Raw genomic sequence first — 16,932 nt, forward strand, 5'->3', positions numbered from 1 at the left:
TCATCGGTGGTGGTACGACACCTCGTCTCGCCTTTAGATATCCCGGCGCGGAAGGAGCGCCGACAGGGACGCTTGAACCTGCAACCGTGCACGACGCTGGGGGTGCATGTACACAGGCGCTCCCGGCGATTAAAGCTCCACGCCGGCACGCGCAATTAAGACCGCGTTAATATCGTCAAACGGTGCGTGCATCGCGGAACGTGGCCGCGAAGAGGATCCGCAAAGGCCGAGAGGGTCTCCCTGCAGTCCTTGCAGTGTGTGGTTCGACGAGCGGTCAAGTGCATCAAGAATCTAGAGACAATCGGAGCTGATAAAAAATCGCGTTAAAAGTGACAAAATGCGGGATGCTGAGTAATTGGAAGTGGAAAATTATTTTGAACTATATATTAAATTGGAAGATTGAAACTTAAAGCTTGACAAGAAGAGAACAGTGGGAGAGAAATGTTGAAGAATATGGAAAGTGTGTGCGCGCCGAGAAGCCTTCGCGATTCTCGCTTTTGATCGCCGTATTATTTTGGTATTTGGCCGCGTTATTTATCGACCCGTCTATCGGCGATCTGATTCGCGGTTGGACCGTCGCCAAAAACGGCAGCTTACGGCTTTCCGCCGGTTGTGTTGCGGTTCCGAGAAGCGAGATTCCGCGACGAGCGACGAATATCCATCCGCTAATACCGCCGCGGCGCGATACGATGATTGAGTCGTTCAAAGCTCGCCATTAGTTCGGGGTAACAAATCGGCCGGCCCGCCAAAATCTACCGACTTTATTTTCCTCACCATCTTCTAAGCGTTTGCGGACAATCGTGTAAAACTGTAAAATAAAAGAATATAAGTTAATTTTTTGAAATTTGACAATGCGTCTTATAAAAGCAGTGTCTTTTCTTACGTAATTTTTTTTTCTTACAGTTTGAAAGAGAGAAAATTCCAGATAAAATTCAATTAATAATTTTTTACAGCTAGTTATAAATATAATTACGCATGTAGGAGAGAAAATCATACAATAATATAATTATATACGCGCGTAATTAAGATACTCTGGATATTTCGCGGATTATCCAGAGATCAGTGAACAAAGACGTGGCCCCGTTTTATCCCTCCCCCGAAGCCATCCTCGCGACTAAATATTCCACAGGCGTGGTGCGGTGTCGAACGAAATGCTAAATCACGGGCACGACGGAGGAGACTCGCGAGAAAGTTGGAGAAATGTTGGAATTTATATAGACACCGTCTGAAGAGCTTTCGTTCGTCACAACAAACACGTCGCGGCGCATCCAACGTGGCCATCCATCACGCGCGCCTCCGAGCGAGCGAGCCGCATTAATTTGCATCGCGAAGCTGTCGGTATTAATTCAATCCGCGAAAAGAGAATGTCAGCCCGTGCGACACGGGTCCATTGCGGACTTAATGTCGCGGTCGATGCGCGAGAACGAGGGAAATTCTGCCGGAAGCGTCTCTCCGGAGATCCTCGCGCGATCTCCCGACCTTCGCACGTTAATCGCGTCGGAGAAAATATTTAAAAAACCGTGCTGCTCTCATCAGCTTCTTGTTCTCTCGCTTCGCTCTCCGCTTCCTTACTCAGGAATGTATTTCTTAGTTCTTACGCTGCTCGGTGCGCGAGGGTTCCACTTATTTTTGTCCGCGTCGTAACTCTGATCGCTGATTTTTCATCCTCGCCTCGCCTTCCGAGTTGCAGGAGCTCGAAAAATGTCGATACATTCCGTTCCCGACGCAGCGTTTCGTGTCACGATTATTTTTGGCCGGTGAAATATATCACTTTTTACGATTTATTTATTATTTTTAATATTTAAGTAGGTATTCACTTTTCGATGATTTTTTCCTGAAATCCTTCGAATATCTTATATAAGTTATATAACATTAAATACATAAACATATTTTTTAAAAACTCATTTTTTTGGCTTCTTATAAGAATTTAATGTACCGTATGCAATTAAAATATTCATTTCTGTGCATTTACTCATTGACATTTATATCGATACATTATTTATACAAATAAATGCTACAGAAAGTAGAAGAGTAATGAGAAGTAATTTTGCGAAACTTTGTGAAACATTTATAGAACATAATTATACGTGGTATCTAGGATAAGTCTGGTGTGTGCGATCTGGGCTCACTGTAGGGCCCCGAAAAATGTATGTATATTTTTTCTATTAAAACAATAAACCGCGCTGCAACCCCTAGCGTACTTATTCATCTAATGGACACCGCACTTTTTTTCCCGCGCACTTTCTTCTCCTTCATTGTCACATATATCGTCTCGGTTTTCATATTAATTTATTCTACCGCGTATTTTATGTATCTCATTTATATTCCTCGAGAAATGTATGTATTTCTCCAAAACTGCTATTCAGTCATCAGTGCCGCTTCGTTTTTACGCGGATCCCACCGCGCGCATGGAAGTCTTCCGTTTCATCCCCTCGTATCCCTTCCTCCACCACCTGACCTATCTATTTTCTCGGCTCCATCCTCCTCTTCTCCGTGGGTGGAGACAAAGTGATAGCCGGGGACCAGTCATGCTCGCCGCCGAAGGCGGAGTTCCTCCGGCGTGACACGATGAGCGATCGCGCCGGAGGCCTTCTTCTTCAGACGGGTAGTAACATTCGGAGAGGATGGGTGAGTGAAAGAGAGGGAAAAACAGTGAGAAACAGAGAGAGAGAGAGAAAGCCAGAGTGGGAGGGATGGGAGAGAGACGCCGCGACACCGTGCCGACGTCCGCGACATACTAGAGTAACTAGAGACACTCATTTGGGGATTCTCTTCTTCGCCGACGTTCGCCGGTTCTCACGCGGCCGGATTTTGTTCATCGTGATTTCGATTCACGCGACCCCGCGCGCGGCCGTCTAATGGCCTAATCGTATCGGGACGATCGCGCATCGTTCTCCATCGTAGCACGTGCGTCGCGCCGATACGCGACACCCGCGTATCGGTGACCAAACGGATAGTGGATGGGTGCGAACAGTCGCGGTGGTTCCGTGCTCCGTACCTGGCCGCAGCACCAGCAGCAGCAACAGCAGGCTGGACAGCAGTACTATAAACACCTCCTGTCTTCAGTGTCTTCGGTGTCTTCGGTACGCGCGCGGGACCTCGACGACGCCCGATGCGCTGAGAGGACGAACGGAGCGGGCGGAGGTATGCGCGGCACGGCGACGGTGCCGCAACCGCCGACGCCGGCGTCCCAGTGCGTGACGGCGCACACGGGCGCGTACTTTAGCCTGCACAACAATGGCATCCAGGGTGTCAACGACGGCGCCGGTGCCGTCGGCGCGGTGGCGCACAACGGCGAGGTCAACCCGGACGGCAGGTCCTCGATGACGCATCATTACGCGGGTCGCTTCACGCCGCCCGCGTCCCACCTGATGGACCTGAGCGGTCCCCCGGATCACCAGCAGCATCAGCAATCGCACCATCACAACCTGTCGTCATCCGCTTATCATCATCCGCATAGTCAGGTCGCGGTAGAGTACAACGAGCTGAGTCACATGATGTTCAAGAATCCGGAGGAGACGCGATACCACCCCCATCATCCCCATCAGCCCCATCACCGGGACCAGCTGGAGTACGACCAGCGGCTCCACTCGACCGACAACTCGCCCGAGTTCCTGTCGGATTACAGCAGGGACCACGAGCAGCAGAGCCTGTGCCTGACGCCGTCCTCGCAGAGCGTGTACTCCCCCAGCGGCTGCGGCGGCGCCGACGAGATGGGCGCCCCTAACTCCGTTCAATCGGTCCACGGCCAGACGACCGGGTCCTACGTGGACATGGCGGAGTACAAGCCGAACGTGATGGAGGAGAGGATGGTCGCGCGATACGGTTGTGAACAGGCCGCGGAGCTCGGCCACGTGACCGAGCCGTCGTCGTCGACGACGACGACGACGACCAAGGGTTACGGCGACAGGGAGGGCTGCGTCAGGACGAGCGTCAGGAGGAAGAGGCGGCACAGCGGCAACAACAACAGCAACAGCAACAGCAGCGGCAGCGGTTGCTGCAACAGCAACGAGTCCGACGGCGAGACCTCGACGGCGGCCTCGACGACGAGGACGAAGGTGCGCCGCAAGAACGACCAGGAGCTCCAGAATCAAAGGGCGATGGCGAACGTTCGGGAACGGCAGCGAACGCAGAGCCTGAACGACGCGTTCGCCGCGCTCAGGAAGATCATCCCGACCATGCCGAGCGACAAGCTCAGCAAGATCCAGACGCTCAAGCTCGCCACCAGGTACATCGACTTCCTGTTCCACGTGCTCAAGAGCAACACCGAGAACCTCGAGTACATCGAGAACGCAGGTAATTTCCACGTGGGTATATATCGTTCAAGGTGACACGCGAAAACGAGACTTGAAGGGAATGTCCGAGAAGTGTTTCATCTCTCGCTTCAAAACACGCTGTGTTTTGATTTGGTTCGCTCGTGTTTACAAGCACAATGTCGCTATCTACGAAACAAACGTCAGTTTATAGCGTCAATTTAGTGCGCTCTCTTTCTTCCCCTCTATACTTTTACCAGACAGCAAAAATGTCGAAAATCGCACGTCTCGAAGACCGATTTCCGGTTTTTGGACATTGTACTGTCTGGTTATATAAAGAAGAAGGGCGAGTGTCGCACTCGAATCACCGTATTCTTAATATTTCCTTCAACCCTTACTCGTCCATCACGTGGAACGAAAATGTCACGCGCGTGATATTTGTAACAAGCGCGGAGGGAGGGAGTCGCGCGAAAAAGATTGAAAATAAGGGGATTATTTGGTGGCAACGTGTTAAAGACGCTGCGAACTGTGCTTGTTTTTTAGTGTGTAGATATCTCGTATGATTCGGGTGGCCCCATCTTGCACCAAAGGGATGCTGCGAGCTCACGCTATCGACTGCACACGTTGTTTGGAGAGACGCTCGAGGATCGTCTCCGTCCGCACCTTCCCCGTAGGATGGGAGATACGTGTTTACAGCGCGGCCCCCGGGGTAATTAAACAGACTGCCGTTTCGGAGGCTTTTCCCGTAATTTACACGAGGATCGCGGGGCGACGAGCCCGCGACTCGAGCACTCGCGCCGCCGCGCCGCGCCGTTGCTCTCAAGTGCCCCTCCGAGAAGGAGCTCCGCTCTCCCATATCACGCGTCCGCGCGATTCACCGTTCTCATAATATTTATGGACCAGCGAGGATTAAATCCCCCTCCCTCCCGCGCGCGGGCCGGGTGGATCCTAATTTTTTACGTACGGAATAACAAACAAACGCGACGTTTAACGGTGCTCTTTACCGCCACCCGAACTTGTAGACACACTCGAATCCTCGCGATAACATTCAACGACGACATTAACGACTCGGATAAATACGTAAAGCCCGTGTGTCGGCGATAAGGAAGCAAAATCGTAAGTTTATTGAAACCTCTATATACTATGCAGATGTGAGCAAAGCGGGAATCGAGGGAAATGAATGTCGCGAACGACATCAGCGTCGCGGATGAATGGCGGGAAGGACGGCTGAAATTTTATCCGCGCGGCGCACAAATCTTGCCCAGTTCGTCAGCTCCCCTTATCTCAGCCGAGCGACGTGAACCACCCGGTGCACGCCGAACAACGAGCACGCATTCGTAACTCGGCGTGACTAACGATACCGGGCTAACGGCTCGGAACCGGCGCCGATTGGCTCGTCGTTCCCGGTTTCTGCGCGACGCGAATTTTCGCGGGACGGAAATATATATACGTGCCGCGCGTTTCTTTTACTCGATCTTTCTTCTTCGAGAGGGTTCTCTCCTACAGCGCGATACCGTGGTGCCGCGCGCCGCTTCCCTTTTATTTTGGCGCTCGCATTATACGCGGACAGAATTATCGTGTAACGATCCCCTCCGGCCTCTTCTTTCCCTTCGATTTCTTTCGCCGGCTCTCCTTCTTGGTCCTCGCTTTTATATTTAAGCGAGACTCGAGACTCGCCGAAAGAATGATGTGGATCTTCTTGGAAATGAGAAATATTGAAGGAGCGTAAAAAAAGAGACAAATTTTGTTGTTGAATAGTTGAAACTGTTGGGTAAACGGGAAGGTCTACTGACCGCGAAACGTATAGTATTTAATGAGCCTTCCTCAATTTCTATGCGATTTTTATAATTAAGAATGTATTTGCTGATTTTTTACGAGTTCCAATTTATCTTCCTCGGCCTTCAAACAAGAAAATCCGACAGAATTGTATTAAACGATCATATTATTCTTCAACAATTTACCCTTTGAGAAAATACGCTATATAATCACATTAGACGACATAATAAAAGACGCATGAAAAATATTTGTTTCAGCAGAGATAAACGCCCAGAACGCAATTTTGTCTGCGAAGGAGGTCGTGTCGTCGTCGTCGTCGAGTAATTACATAGCGCACGAGAGACTGTCGTACGCATTTAATGCCTGGAGAATAGAACGTGATTGGAACTCCTCTACGTAGGATATAGGATATAGTGCTAGGATAAAATTACGTTAAAATTTAATGAGGTAAGATGGCGAGAGACCAGGAACATCCTCGAATCCAATTCGAGAATATTTTGCTCATCTCGAGAAAAAGGATGGTACACATAGGGTGCGTTCCACTTATCGCTCGCAACGCTCGTGGAATCATTTCATCCTTGTTGTTTGTCAAATATTAAACAAGGACGAAATGATGCTCGCGAGCGTGGTGAGCGATAAGTGGAACACAGCCATATACATATGCTCCCTACACGCACGCACACATACATACATACATACACGCAATATGCATATATATAGATATAAATAATTTAAAAATGGTTTGAGATAGAAATTGTGTGCGGCGCGTGTATTATAATTATAAATTATATTTTTTTATACCAAAGAAAAAGTTACAAATAAATTATTTTTTACTAAGAAAAAATAATGTGCAGAGTGAGGCATTTTACTAATAATTCAAGATATTCTTATTATGCATGAAATTACTGAAAAATATTTTGGATGTGAAAAATTTCACAGTGTCGGGAGAAAATATGGCGGGTGAAGTGAATTTTTTATAGAAGGCATTTATTGTAAAATACTTGCGTCACTGATATTTTTTTAGATATCCTCTAGTCATTCTTACATGAAAGTATTAAGATAAGCTTAATCAATCAATAGTCAATATAAAATAAGAAACAATTTTTTTAAAAGTAAATAGTTTATGAGATAATTTATACTTTTGTCGTATTTTGATATAAAGTATGAAATATCTCGTAAAATATTTATTTTTTACGATCTGACTTAATTTTAACGCACAGAATAATGAAATAAATTAGTTGGCGTAAACACAATTCTTTTCAAGAAATATATATAATTGTAAATTAATCAGCATAAAGATATTAAAATCAGGTCTTCGAGAAAAATGGATACTTCACGAGACATTTCCCTTTCCGGTGAAACTTTCATTCAAAATATTTTCTAGTTATTTCACACATAGCGATATCCATTTTAAATCCAAGTCGAATGCTCCACTCGGTATGAAATAGAGCGTACGATTAAAATGTCGCTGCGGCATTTGCGCTCCGAGATTCTCGCTTAATTTCTCTTTACGGGTTCCATTATTTTCAGAATGAAGCTTCACGATTTACAAAGTAAAATCCAAGACACTCTACGTGATTCCTGCGAATTGAAAGCGAGTCGAAAAACAGACAATGTTCGTGCGGCTCGCATCATCATCCTGGCCGCTTCGTTCACAGCCTGGTTTAATCATAGAAATGAAATCTCGATCCGCGCGTCGAGGATCCGGTGAGATGAGACTCGCGGATCGGAAGGGGCCAGTTCGCGCGCCTCGATGGGACAATCCCGCGTGCGGCGGGACCGTTGTCCCGCGGATTGATCCTGCCGGGGATAATAACACGCGCGTCTCTTTCCGCCGCGGCCTTTGAAACCCAATTCACGACAGTTAATTCTGTCCCGGCTGATTCCCGGCGACGCGGCATCGCTCGCTCGCTCGCTCGCTCGCTTGCCCGCTCGCGGTAACGCAGGCTAATAAATTCACGTCTTCTCGTCGGACTATTAACGGCGCGACAGCTCGAACTCGGCCGCGCCGATACCGTCGCAAAGCGCGCGCTTATTAGCCCGCGCCGCGCGTTACGCACCTGCATCAGTCAGCGAAATTACATCTTGTGAGATCCTCCTTTCTATTCTATTTCTTCTCGGTGGATACCGACCGACATTACGTAAACTTGGACCGAACTTCTTTTCCCGAATTCCCGGAGTAAAGCGCCGATTTTACGGTCGGAGCAGTTTCGTTCGCGGACGAGCGACGACGGACCGGTCGATCATCGTCGGGGATTCCCCCGCGTCCATTTTCCGTTTTGACTACCTCTCGAGTGCGCGTTGCAGCCCGTTAACGGCGGATTTACGAGCGTTTACCCGGTCTGTCCAAACAATCTCCGCGCGGCGATTTATCGAGTCTCATAAGCCTCGGCCTCGCGAGCGTTTCGCCCGCGAATTCTCGCCGATAAAACGCCTCGCGTAAACTCGCGCGACTGAACGCGGCGAGTATCTCTCGTTTTATTCGGGCGTAAAACATTTGTGTAACATTTCGAATAATGTTCTGATATATCGAGGTAATCCCGGATAAAATGCAAATACTTTCAATGCTGATTTCATCCAAGAAACGGGATTACGAGCGCGTCATTCGTGCTCAATTGCTCATCTACGAAGAGGAGAGAGAGGTCGGTCGTGCATCCACCGAATATTAATCGCCGGATCGTTCCTTAAGGAAATGGGAAAGAGTTAACGAGCATTTCGGCGCCCATCGGTCGGGCACAATATTATTTTTTTCTCCCGAGATGACAGTCGGGGGCTCCCTCGTCGCGTAACGCACATAAAATAACCGCCGCGGGGCCGCGCCGCGCCGCGCCGCACCGTGAATATTCCGAATGGCGTTAGTTATTTTAAACCGGTCAAAGCAAACTTTCGGCCGCGTTTTAAACCGCTTAACGAAGACGCGCCGCGTTGAAGAGCCGTCCTTTTCCACATTCCCTTCTCCCCTGCGCTTTATCGCGGCAGCGAATCTTCGCGAAAAAAAAAAAAATCTCGCGATCAAGACGGAGAGAGAAAGAGATTCGGTCGAGCGGATCTCATATGAACTTGCGTCGCGTTAAGAAATGTATTCTTATAATTTTCGGAATGATCGTGTAAGGTTTCCGAAAACGTATTTTTAGAATCGCGAGCGGATCTAACATAGCTAATCTAATCACGCTACGGATTATGACGGACGAGGTAATCGCGAAATATATTACGGGCGAAGAAATATCGCAAGTTCGCCAAGTTCTGTCATTAACATCATTATCTCATTCGCGCACCTTCCGACGTCGCTCATCCCCTTTCCTTCCCCGCGTTCCGCGATTAACCGAGATCTAGCGGACGCTGGATCCGGGATTCGCGTGATTAGCGCCGGCCGGGTCTCCCTCGCTATTCCGCTAACGTTAATTGGCCCGGTAAAAACATTTATCTACGTTTCGGCCGGCGACAGTCCTGGAGGGAATCTCGACAGCGGGTCTCGAAAGCGGCGGCCGCGTGCGCTCTCCCGTGCCTCCGTGCTTTTTATTCGTCGCGCAACGCGCCGGTGCCGACCATAAATCTCTTTGAATTCAATTAGCCAAGACACATCCGAGACGTTCGGCGTCCCTTCGTCTTCCTCCCGCCGCTCCGGCGGGGCCTTTTCGGGCATCCCCCCCCCCCGTTCGATGACGTTTCTCGCCCGCGCTGCAAAAACAAACCCGATGCGTCCGTTCCCGTCGACGGGACGGACGTCACCCGATCTATAAGGCCGGAGTTGACCATTGAAAATCCGTCTCGAGATAATCCGGGTCCTGTCATCAATTTATCAATAATCCACCGTTGATTTCCTCAGCGGATTGCCCATTCGCGGCCTTAACAAACAAATGTCGAGAGACTGTGATTCTCTATTTTACTTTCTCGAGAGAGAGTGCCCGCTGGATTCTGCGCGAAATCAATCAAGCCCGATAATTTTTCGAACGTTTCCCCGATGGTTCCCTCGGGAGAGTACCGGACTCCTGCTCCTCCTATATGTGTATCCGTAACGTGATGGCAGAAAAGAAAGACGTCGAGAATGACCGTGACAGCTGCTTCACATCGCGGGAGCCCTAGACAACGAGCTGTGCAGCGAATCCAAGGACGATCCGAAAGAGCTTCCCTCCTCCTCTTCTTTCTCCTTCGGTCTCTCCATCCTTTCCGACCTCCTCGTTTCTTTCTCGCGTTAGTAATTGCCGGTATCCCCAAAAATAATTTTCACATGCGAGCGAGCGAGCGAACGAGCGAACGAGCGAACGAAGGCTCATCTGTCACGACGTTGACAAAACGCGTTCACTGTGTATCTACGAAACAACGTTTTGAGGATCCAGTCGTCGCAATCGACGTCGTCGCGCCGGCGATTGCGAAGATTTTGGACTTTTCGCAGGAAAAACTCCAAATGTGTCTTGTACTTTTATTATATATGAATCATTATTTAAAAGAAAGAAAAAAAGGATAGTTTAGAAAAACTTGTCATTATGGTATTTTACATTATAGTATTAACTGCTTCGAGGAAAGAGAGGAAATCGTTTCGCGTAACTTCCAAATAATAGTTTCGTATACTCTCAGTATGAGATCTATCATTTAACCGGAAAAAAGGAAATATAAGAGAATTGCTTACACAGATTTAATTGTCTCGAGGAAAGGTCCCGCGCGCGTAACTTCCAGACAATTCCGTATACTTGTATTAGTATGGACTACTATTCAAAAGGAAAAATATAGTTTAAAGAAACTGCTTGTATCGGTTTAATCGTTTTTCCCTTGAGGAAAGGCTATTATTCGGATAACGGCGCCGTGTACTTTTGCTAAACGATAAAGCAGCTGTTTTGTTATTTTTCGAGATTTTCTTTGCCGAATTACCAATTTTATATAGATTGCTTGTATAGATTTAATTGTCTCGAGGAAAGGCCCCGCGTGCGTAACTTCCAGACAATAATTCCGTGTATTAGTATGGACTACTATTCAAAAGGGAAAAGATAATTTAATTAAAGAAACTGCTTGTATCGGTTTGATTGTTTTTCCCTTGAGGAAAGACTATTATTCGAATAACGGTCCCGTATACTCTTACCAAACAAATGGAGCTAGAAATTTATATAAAGTTGCCGTTTTATTATTTTTAAGATTTTCTTTGCCGCGGTTTTATTTGCCGAATTTCCAATTTTATATAGATTGCTTATATAGATTTAATTGTCTCGAGGAAAGGCCCCGTGCGTAACTTCCAGACAATGGATTCCGTATATTTGTATTAGTATGGACTACTATTCAAAAAAGGGAACGGATAGTTTAAAGAAACTGCTTGTGTCAGTTTGATTGTTTTTCCCTTGAGGAAAGGCTATTATTCGGTTAACGGTCCCGTGTACTTTTGCCAAACGAATGCAGCTAGAGATTTATATAAAGCAGCCGTTATTTTTCGAGACTTTCTTTGACCGCGGTTTCATTTACCAAATTTCTGATCTTTGATACGAAACAGAATGCATGTTAAAATACAACGGGCACGAAATAAAGCGACGAAAAATACGATGTACGGACTGCGTTCCTTGATATATACATATAAGCTTCGGCGACAGCGCGACTCCGTTTTCCGAAGGTCTCGCAAAATCATCGCTGTGGCTGCTTTGTGCAAAAACCGTCGTATCTTTTCGTTCGGCCAAGGCGCACGGAATTGTTATCGCGCGTATATTTTATATATATATATATGCACGTAACACAGAGCTATAATTTACGACTTCACACGAGACAGGCAGGAAGGAAGCGATCCCGAATGCGCGGCGATCTCGCCTGCCTTGGCTCGTCCGTATCACGCAGCTCTCTGCTATAATATAGAGATATACATTTATTTTCGTTGCGACGTTACGCAAGCTGTAACATTTATTTTCGTTGCGAAATAAGAATGCTGTGAATTCACGTAGGCTCTCTTGTACGGTTCGGTCCGAACGTACGGTTTTTTTTTTTCGTAATGTGAAGGCGCGACAAAACGAATCTTACGATTCGATGTGGAACTCACAACCACGTGGCCGGATAAATGCAATAATTTATTCATCCTGTGGTATATCGACATCGACGCGAACCTGCGAGTGCTGTGTGTCACGCATTATCATGTTAAATCGGTGCGAAAGGTTCGTCGTTTCTCTATCGAAAGCTTTGCATCAGGTGAAGACCGGAAACACTTTCTGAAAAGGAGATTGAAAAGATTCTCTCTAGAAGAAAAAGAAAAAGAAGCTTACGATCTTGCTTCGATTTTGCTGAAAAATCGCGTTTTCGACTTTATTTGAGAAACACGACGAACCACCCGCGCCAAATTTGACACGTCCTTGCTTATGTATATACGCGTTACAATGTAACACGATCGTAGATAAGTGCTCTGTAAATAATCGTGTGATAAATTTTTAACGGAGACTTTAAGCGAGACGACATCTCGGTATCCATTCCCTCGACTCGATGCTACCTTGCATTTTGCTTATTTATCCGAGCGATCTCCCTTCGCTCGCGCATTTTTTATGTACAGTATTTTTATACTGACGCGATTACTGCGATAAATGCAAAAATATAGAAAGGAATTCTAAGCAATTGAGCGACAACAATGAATAATAAAGGAACTGTGAACACAGATAATATGTATCTTTCTTAACCTTCTTAACTTAAATGAACCCGCTTCTTTATCTTACACAGGATGCTTTGGAGACGTTTAATTAAGGGTTACGATATGGGCAATGATTTCTTAGTAGATTATTCAGTCAGTTTTTTTATTTAAAAAATTTTGCAAATCTTAAAAGTATCTCTTGAATGTTTTGAAAAAGTATTTCTGTCTATGATACTTTACATAAATAATATTAATTGTTTTTCAGAGTTTTAAATATTACATAAGATATTCAGACATTTTTAAGGGAAATTTTCCAGGTATTTTCAAAACTTTCAGAGATTTTTCGAGATCTCCAAGAGTTTCCAATTTCAAATAACATTCAAAGCTTTCATTACCTGAAAACGTAAAAAAAAACAATTCGAGCGCCCGTCGCAAAATTAGCCTGAAACCCTAGCCGTAAAATTTAATTTAGAAGTTCTCTATTGTCAACCCTTAATTATTGCCTTTATTTAAGTCGTCACATGCAGGAGCTAAGATCTAACTGAACTTTAGACTGAGTGAGCTAAACTGAGCTTTTAGCTAAAAAGCACCGTCATTTAAAGCGACGTTAACGCGAGGATTCCAGACTACAGCAGGAAATTATAGGCCCTCAACTATCGCGGCTTATTGTTGCGGGTTGGATGGGCGATTACACGGAGACTTAACGTAACGGCAAATCTCTCGCCTTGAGCGCTCGTGATGTCAGACGCGCGTAACGAGCGCGTCTCGCAAAACGTACGGATGCCGGCGAGATCGTAAATCAAGGAAGGGGGGGGGGAAGGAGGTCCAGCAATTGTGGGAGAGGAGATACATCCGCGGTTACGTGCGAATGAGACGGGGACGAGCGAGCGAGGGGAGCAAGCGGGGGACGCCGGAAGAGTCGATAAATAATTTACCGAACGCCGCCCGGCGACGGCGGCGGCCCTAATGGATTATAGACGTGCCAGTGCAAATATTATTGCAAGCTAACGGAATCGTACAGTGACGCCCAGTCCAGTGCCATTGGTCCAGAGCCGTGTCATCTCGGTATGCCCGCGCCAATCGGGACGGGATGCCGAGCTCTCCTCTCGTTGCCTCATCTTCAGGTCCAGAGACCCGAGAGGCGCGAGAATGCGAAATCACCAAGCGGTTTTGTCATCGTTACGACGAAAGCTTTCAATTTTCAATGATTCTTATTTTTTATCTGGATGTTTGATGAATTTTTATGCTAAAGGAGTCCCGTTGAATGCAAATCAAGAAATATTTCAATCCTTCTCTTTATCTTTAAATATGCACCTATCGTTTTATATCTTTTACATTTCTTCGATTAAACTTGATCAATCTCCTTAATCTGATTGAGTTGATCGAAATGTTTGATTGTACCTTATTTAAATATCTTTTAACGGACCTTTGTATCTTTTGGCGCGGAGCGCAAGTAGGATTATTATTGCTGAACGTGTTTCAGACTCCACGTACGTCATCCGACCTACGACGGCGTGTATACGCAATGGCAAGGTACAAGAAGCAACAGCGTACGTAACGCGGTGACATTAAACATCGGAACTCGTAAAAGCGGCTCGCTCCGGTATAATCGGTGTCTGGAGCCGCTGGAAGGATTTCCATCGGCCTCACGTGTACGTAAATAAAGCCACCGGGTGCGCGGTGGGTCCGCTCTATGTTTAGTTTAGGCGGTTTCTCAGATTTCCAGGATCACCACGAAAAGCGGGGGAGAGAGAAAGAGATAGAGAGAAAGAGTCAGGTTTTCCATTAACGCTGCTGTCGGTTCGCTTCGCGATCGCGCGGTCCCAATTAGATTCCCATGATTGTCCCGACGAGAAGATAAATCACGACGAGGGTGTTATTTCTGAATCTTGTAATATTAATGATGGAAAGATACGGGGTACAGAGGTAGCATTAACTTCCCAAATTTCGTAGAGTTTATTAATCTAATTCTTATTTTTGTATTCCAAGCTCTTGACAGATTAATCAATGATACTGATTCTTCGTAAGTTATTTAAAAACATATATATATTTATTATTTACTTATTTATCTTCTATATATGTATGCAACACTTTGATGGAACATTTTTTTAAATAAAGTCAGATTAGTCGACTTTCAATTTGAAATAAGAATTGAAAATTACATCATATATAATTTTTTTAGTATATATTATAACATAAATCCGTGGGGCAACAGACAGATGTTCGACGGGAGAGGAGAATGGCGGCCGAAGGTGTTACGGGCGACGTCGCCGGCATAAACATCTGTTCCCTGTCTTTTCCTACTGGATCACCACGATTTCTGTCACTCCTTTCGTTTTCCCTAGGATGATGAATCGCCCGTCGTTAGTGGCGGGCCACGCGGTACGCGAACACTCCGTGTGTGCGCGTTCCTCATGTAAATATATTTATATCTGAATAGAGCCAATTCTCCTGATGGGGCGCACTTATTCGGTTTTACCGCCGGCAGTAAACCGTCCCGCGACCAGATTATGGACTCTCTCTCTCTCTCTCTTTCTTTTCTACGACGGACTAAGTACGTGGGTAAATACGCGGGGAACCACCGTGCCAGTTCCGGTGCAGGTCCACGATGAAGCGACCACGTGGATTGAGAGACGTCGCCGCGGACAGGAATAGAAGCGTGCGAAAAGTCCACCGCGAGAAGCTTGACGGTGATACTAGTATCCTAAGCGAATTATCATTCAAGCAAAGTTTAATTCTTATGTTACAAATATACGTGATATTCTATGATATGTACGTAGAATACAAAATGTCTAGAATAAACAAATATAATTAAGTTCATCGATGCCCTAACAAATCTGTCATTATAAATTCCTATAATACCCCATAATGTCGACAAAAGTCTGGGTTCATTATCATGTTATCACGTTACATTTTTCATATTTTCACACGATATTAATTATTTAAATATTTTATAGATACTCTCAAATTTAATTAGGCGGATTCTATAATCTATAAATAAATTTATAATAAAAATAAATAAAAATCGTTTCGCATAAATGGTTGCTGCTTGCTCGATACGATATCGTTGCAGGATAGTCTGGCGGTGTGAAAATTTATAATTGTTATTTATTTTTCTAGACTAATTGTCTCGTTTTTCAAGACGCGTCTTGTTAAATTGACAAATCAGGTCGCGCCGGCCCGCAAGTCACGATAAATCATTGCCGCGGTACAAGCAATTTTTACGTGACGTTCCGCTCCGTTCTCCCGAAAAACTCGAAAAAGTATCAGCGCCGCGACACGGCCGCTGGCAGCTCATTAAGCCCCGTAATGAGGTCGTCCCTACAGTTAATTATCCCGAAGACGGTTTTCGATGGTCGAGCTCCCGTTCCCTTTCCTCCATTTTTTTCCCTTCCCGTTGCAATCGCGTCTCGTCCCACCCACTGAGGACCGAGGGCGTAAAATGATTCCACGAACCATTCCCGACCCGATTGACGACACCCTAAATCACCCTCGCGGGAGAGTCGTCATCTCGCCCGTTTCCGGTATCGAATGCGTAAAAGCTCGAGTGTGACCGAATTGGAAGCCGGTTGATTACCGATAGCGATTTAGCAGTGATGTAAATTTTATAAACGCTATAATGCTATACTTTGACGATGCTAGACTCTGACTCGTGACGGCTACAAATTAATTTCACGAAATGACAGAAACGTTTAGAAATTTTTCACGAGCGTACATTCGGAGTTCAAGTAATTTAGTACTTTTCTTGATTAATTTCCTCTACAGAACACGTATATATGTTTCACGCTGGAAATTGCTCCGGGCGCGAAGAGCGCGTTCTATTTTGAGATACATAAATTTAAACAGGGAAAAAGCGATAACCATCGCATCTGTCACTCTTATATTAGTTCAATAATTTCGGCTGTCCATTTTCACGGCTCGGGAAACGACCTCCAAAAGCGATCTCAATGAACGCGTATCGCAGATACGTACGCGCCCGGCATCCTAGCTGCCGCGGACATGTGCATCTTATTTACGCAGGATTCGAAGCGAGACCGAGAGTATCCTGGCGCCTCTCTCAGTGATTTACACGTCAAGGGGGCGGGCGCGTTGCCGACGCGGAAGGATGGTCCCGAGGGTGGAGATTACAGATGCGGCTCTTCGACGGGGAAGCGGCTGGCCGACTGCGCGCGGGCAACTTCCTTGTTATTACATGGTCGAATAAATTGCTGTTTGCTTCTTTTGCGGGATGTTTTCTCGGATTAAAACGGATCGTATGGACGCGACGATGGGATATGGGATAACATCACGTCCGCGACATGTGCCGGCCGGTACGCC

The 16,932-nt window shown here is 46.2% G+C and overlaps 1 protein-coding gene across 2 annotated transcripts; it reads left to right on the forward strand.

Annotated features, from left to right (window-relative positions):
* The first annotated feature begins 1,960 nt into the window (after window positions 1-1,960).
* On the forward strand, window positions 1,961-12,647 carry Twi (twist). Of its 2 annotated transcripts, XM_071699070.1 has the most exons (3): window positions 1,961-4,296; window positions 6,287-6,476; window positions 7,560-12,647. In XM_071699070.1, the coding sequence occupies exons 1-2, from the start codon at window positions 2,961-2,963 to the stop codon at window positions 6,427-6,429; spliced, it is 1,479 nt and encodes a 492-aa protein (XP_071555171.1). In that variant the 5' UTR covers window positions 1,961-2,960; the 3' UTR covers window positions 6,430-6,476; window positions 7,560-12,647. The 2 variants fall into 2 exon arrangements, with proteins under 2 accessions (XP_071555171.1, XP_071555173.1); XM_071699072.1 differs by having other exon boundaries at window positions 1,962-4,296; window positions 6,290-12,647.
* The last annotated feature ends 4,285 nt before the right edge of the window (window positions 12,648-16,932 follow it).

This window comes from Temnothorax nylanderi, unplaced genomic scaffold, assembly GCF_030848795.1.
Source record: "Temnothorax nylanderi isolate EJ_2023f unplaced genomic scaffold, tnyl_v1.0 TNYL_tig0017_pilon, whole genome shotgun sequence".
NCBI classification, from domain to species: Eukaryota; Metazoa; Arthropoda; class Insecta; order Hymenoptera; family Formicidae; genus Temnothorax; species Temnothorax nylanderi.

What these genes read in the sequence shown, in the direction of transcription:
- Twi (XM_071699070.1), top strand. Translation starts at nt 2,961, where the DNA reads ATGGGTGCGAACAGTCGCGGTGGTTCCGTGCTCCGTACCTGGCCGCAG. An exon ending in CGAGTACATCGAGAACGCAG is followed by an intron (nt 4,297 to 6,286) that starts GTAATTTCCACG and finishes TATTTGTTTCAG; the next exon opens with CAGAGATAAACGCCCAGAAC.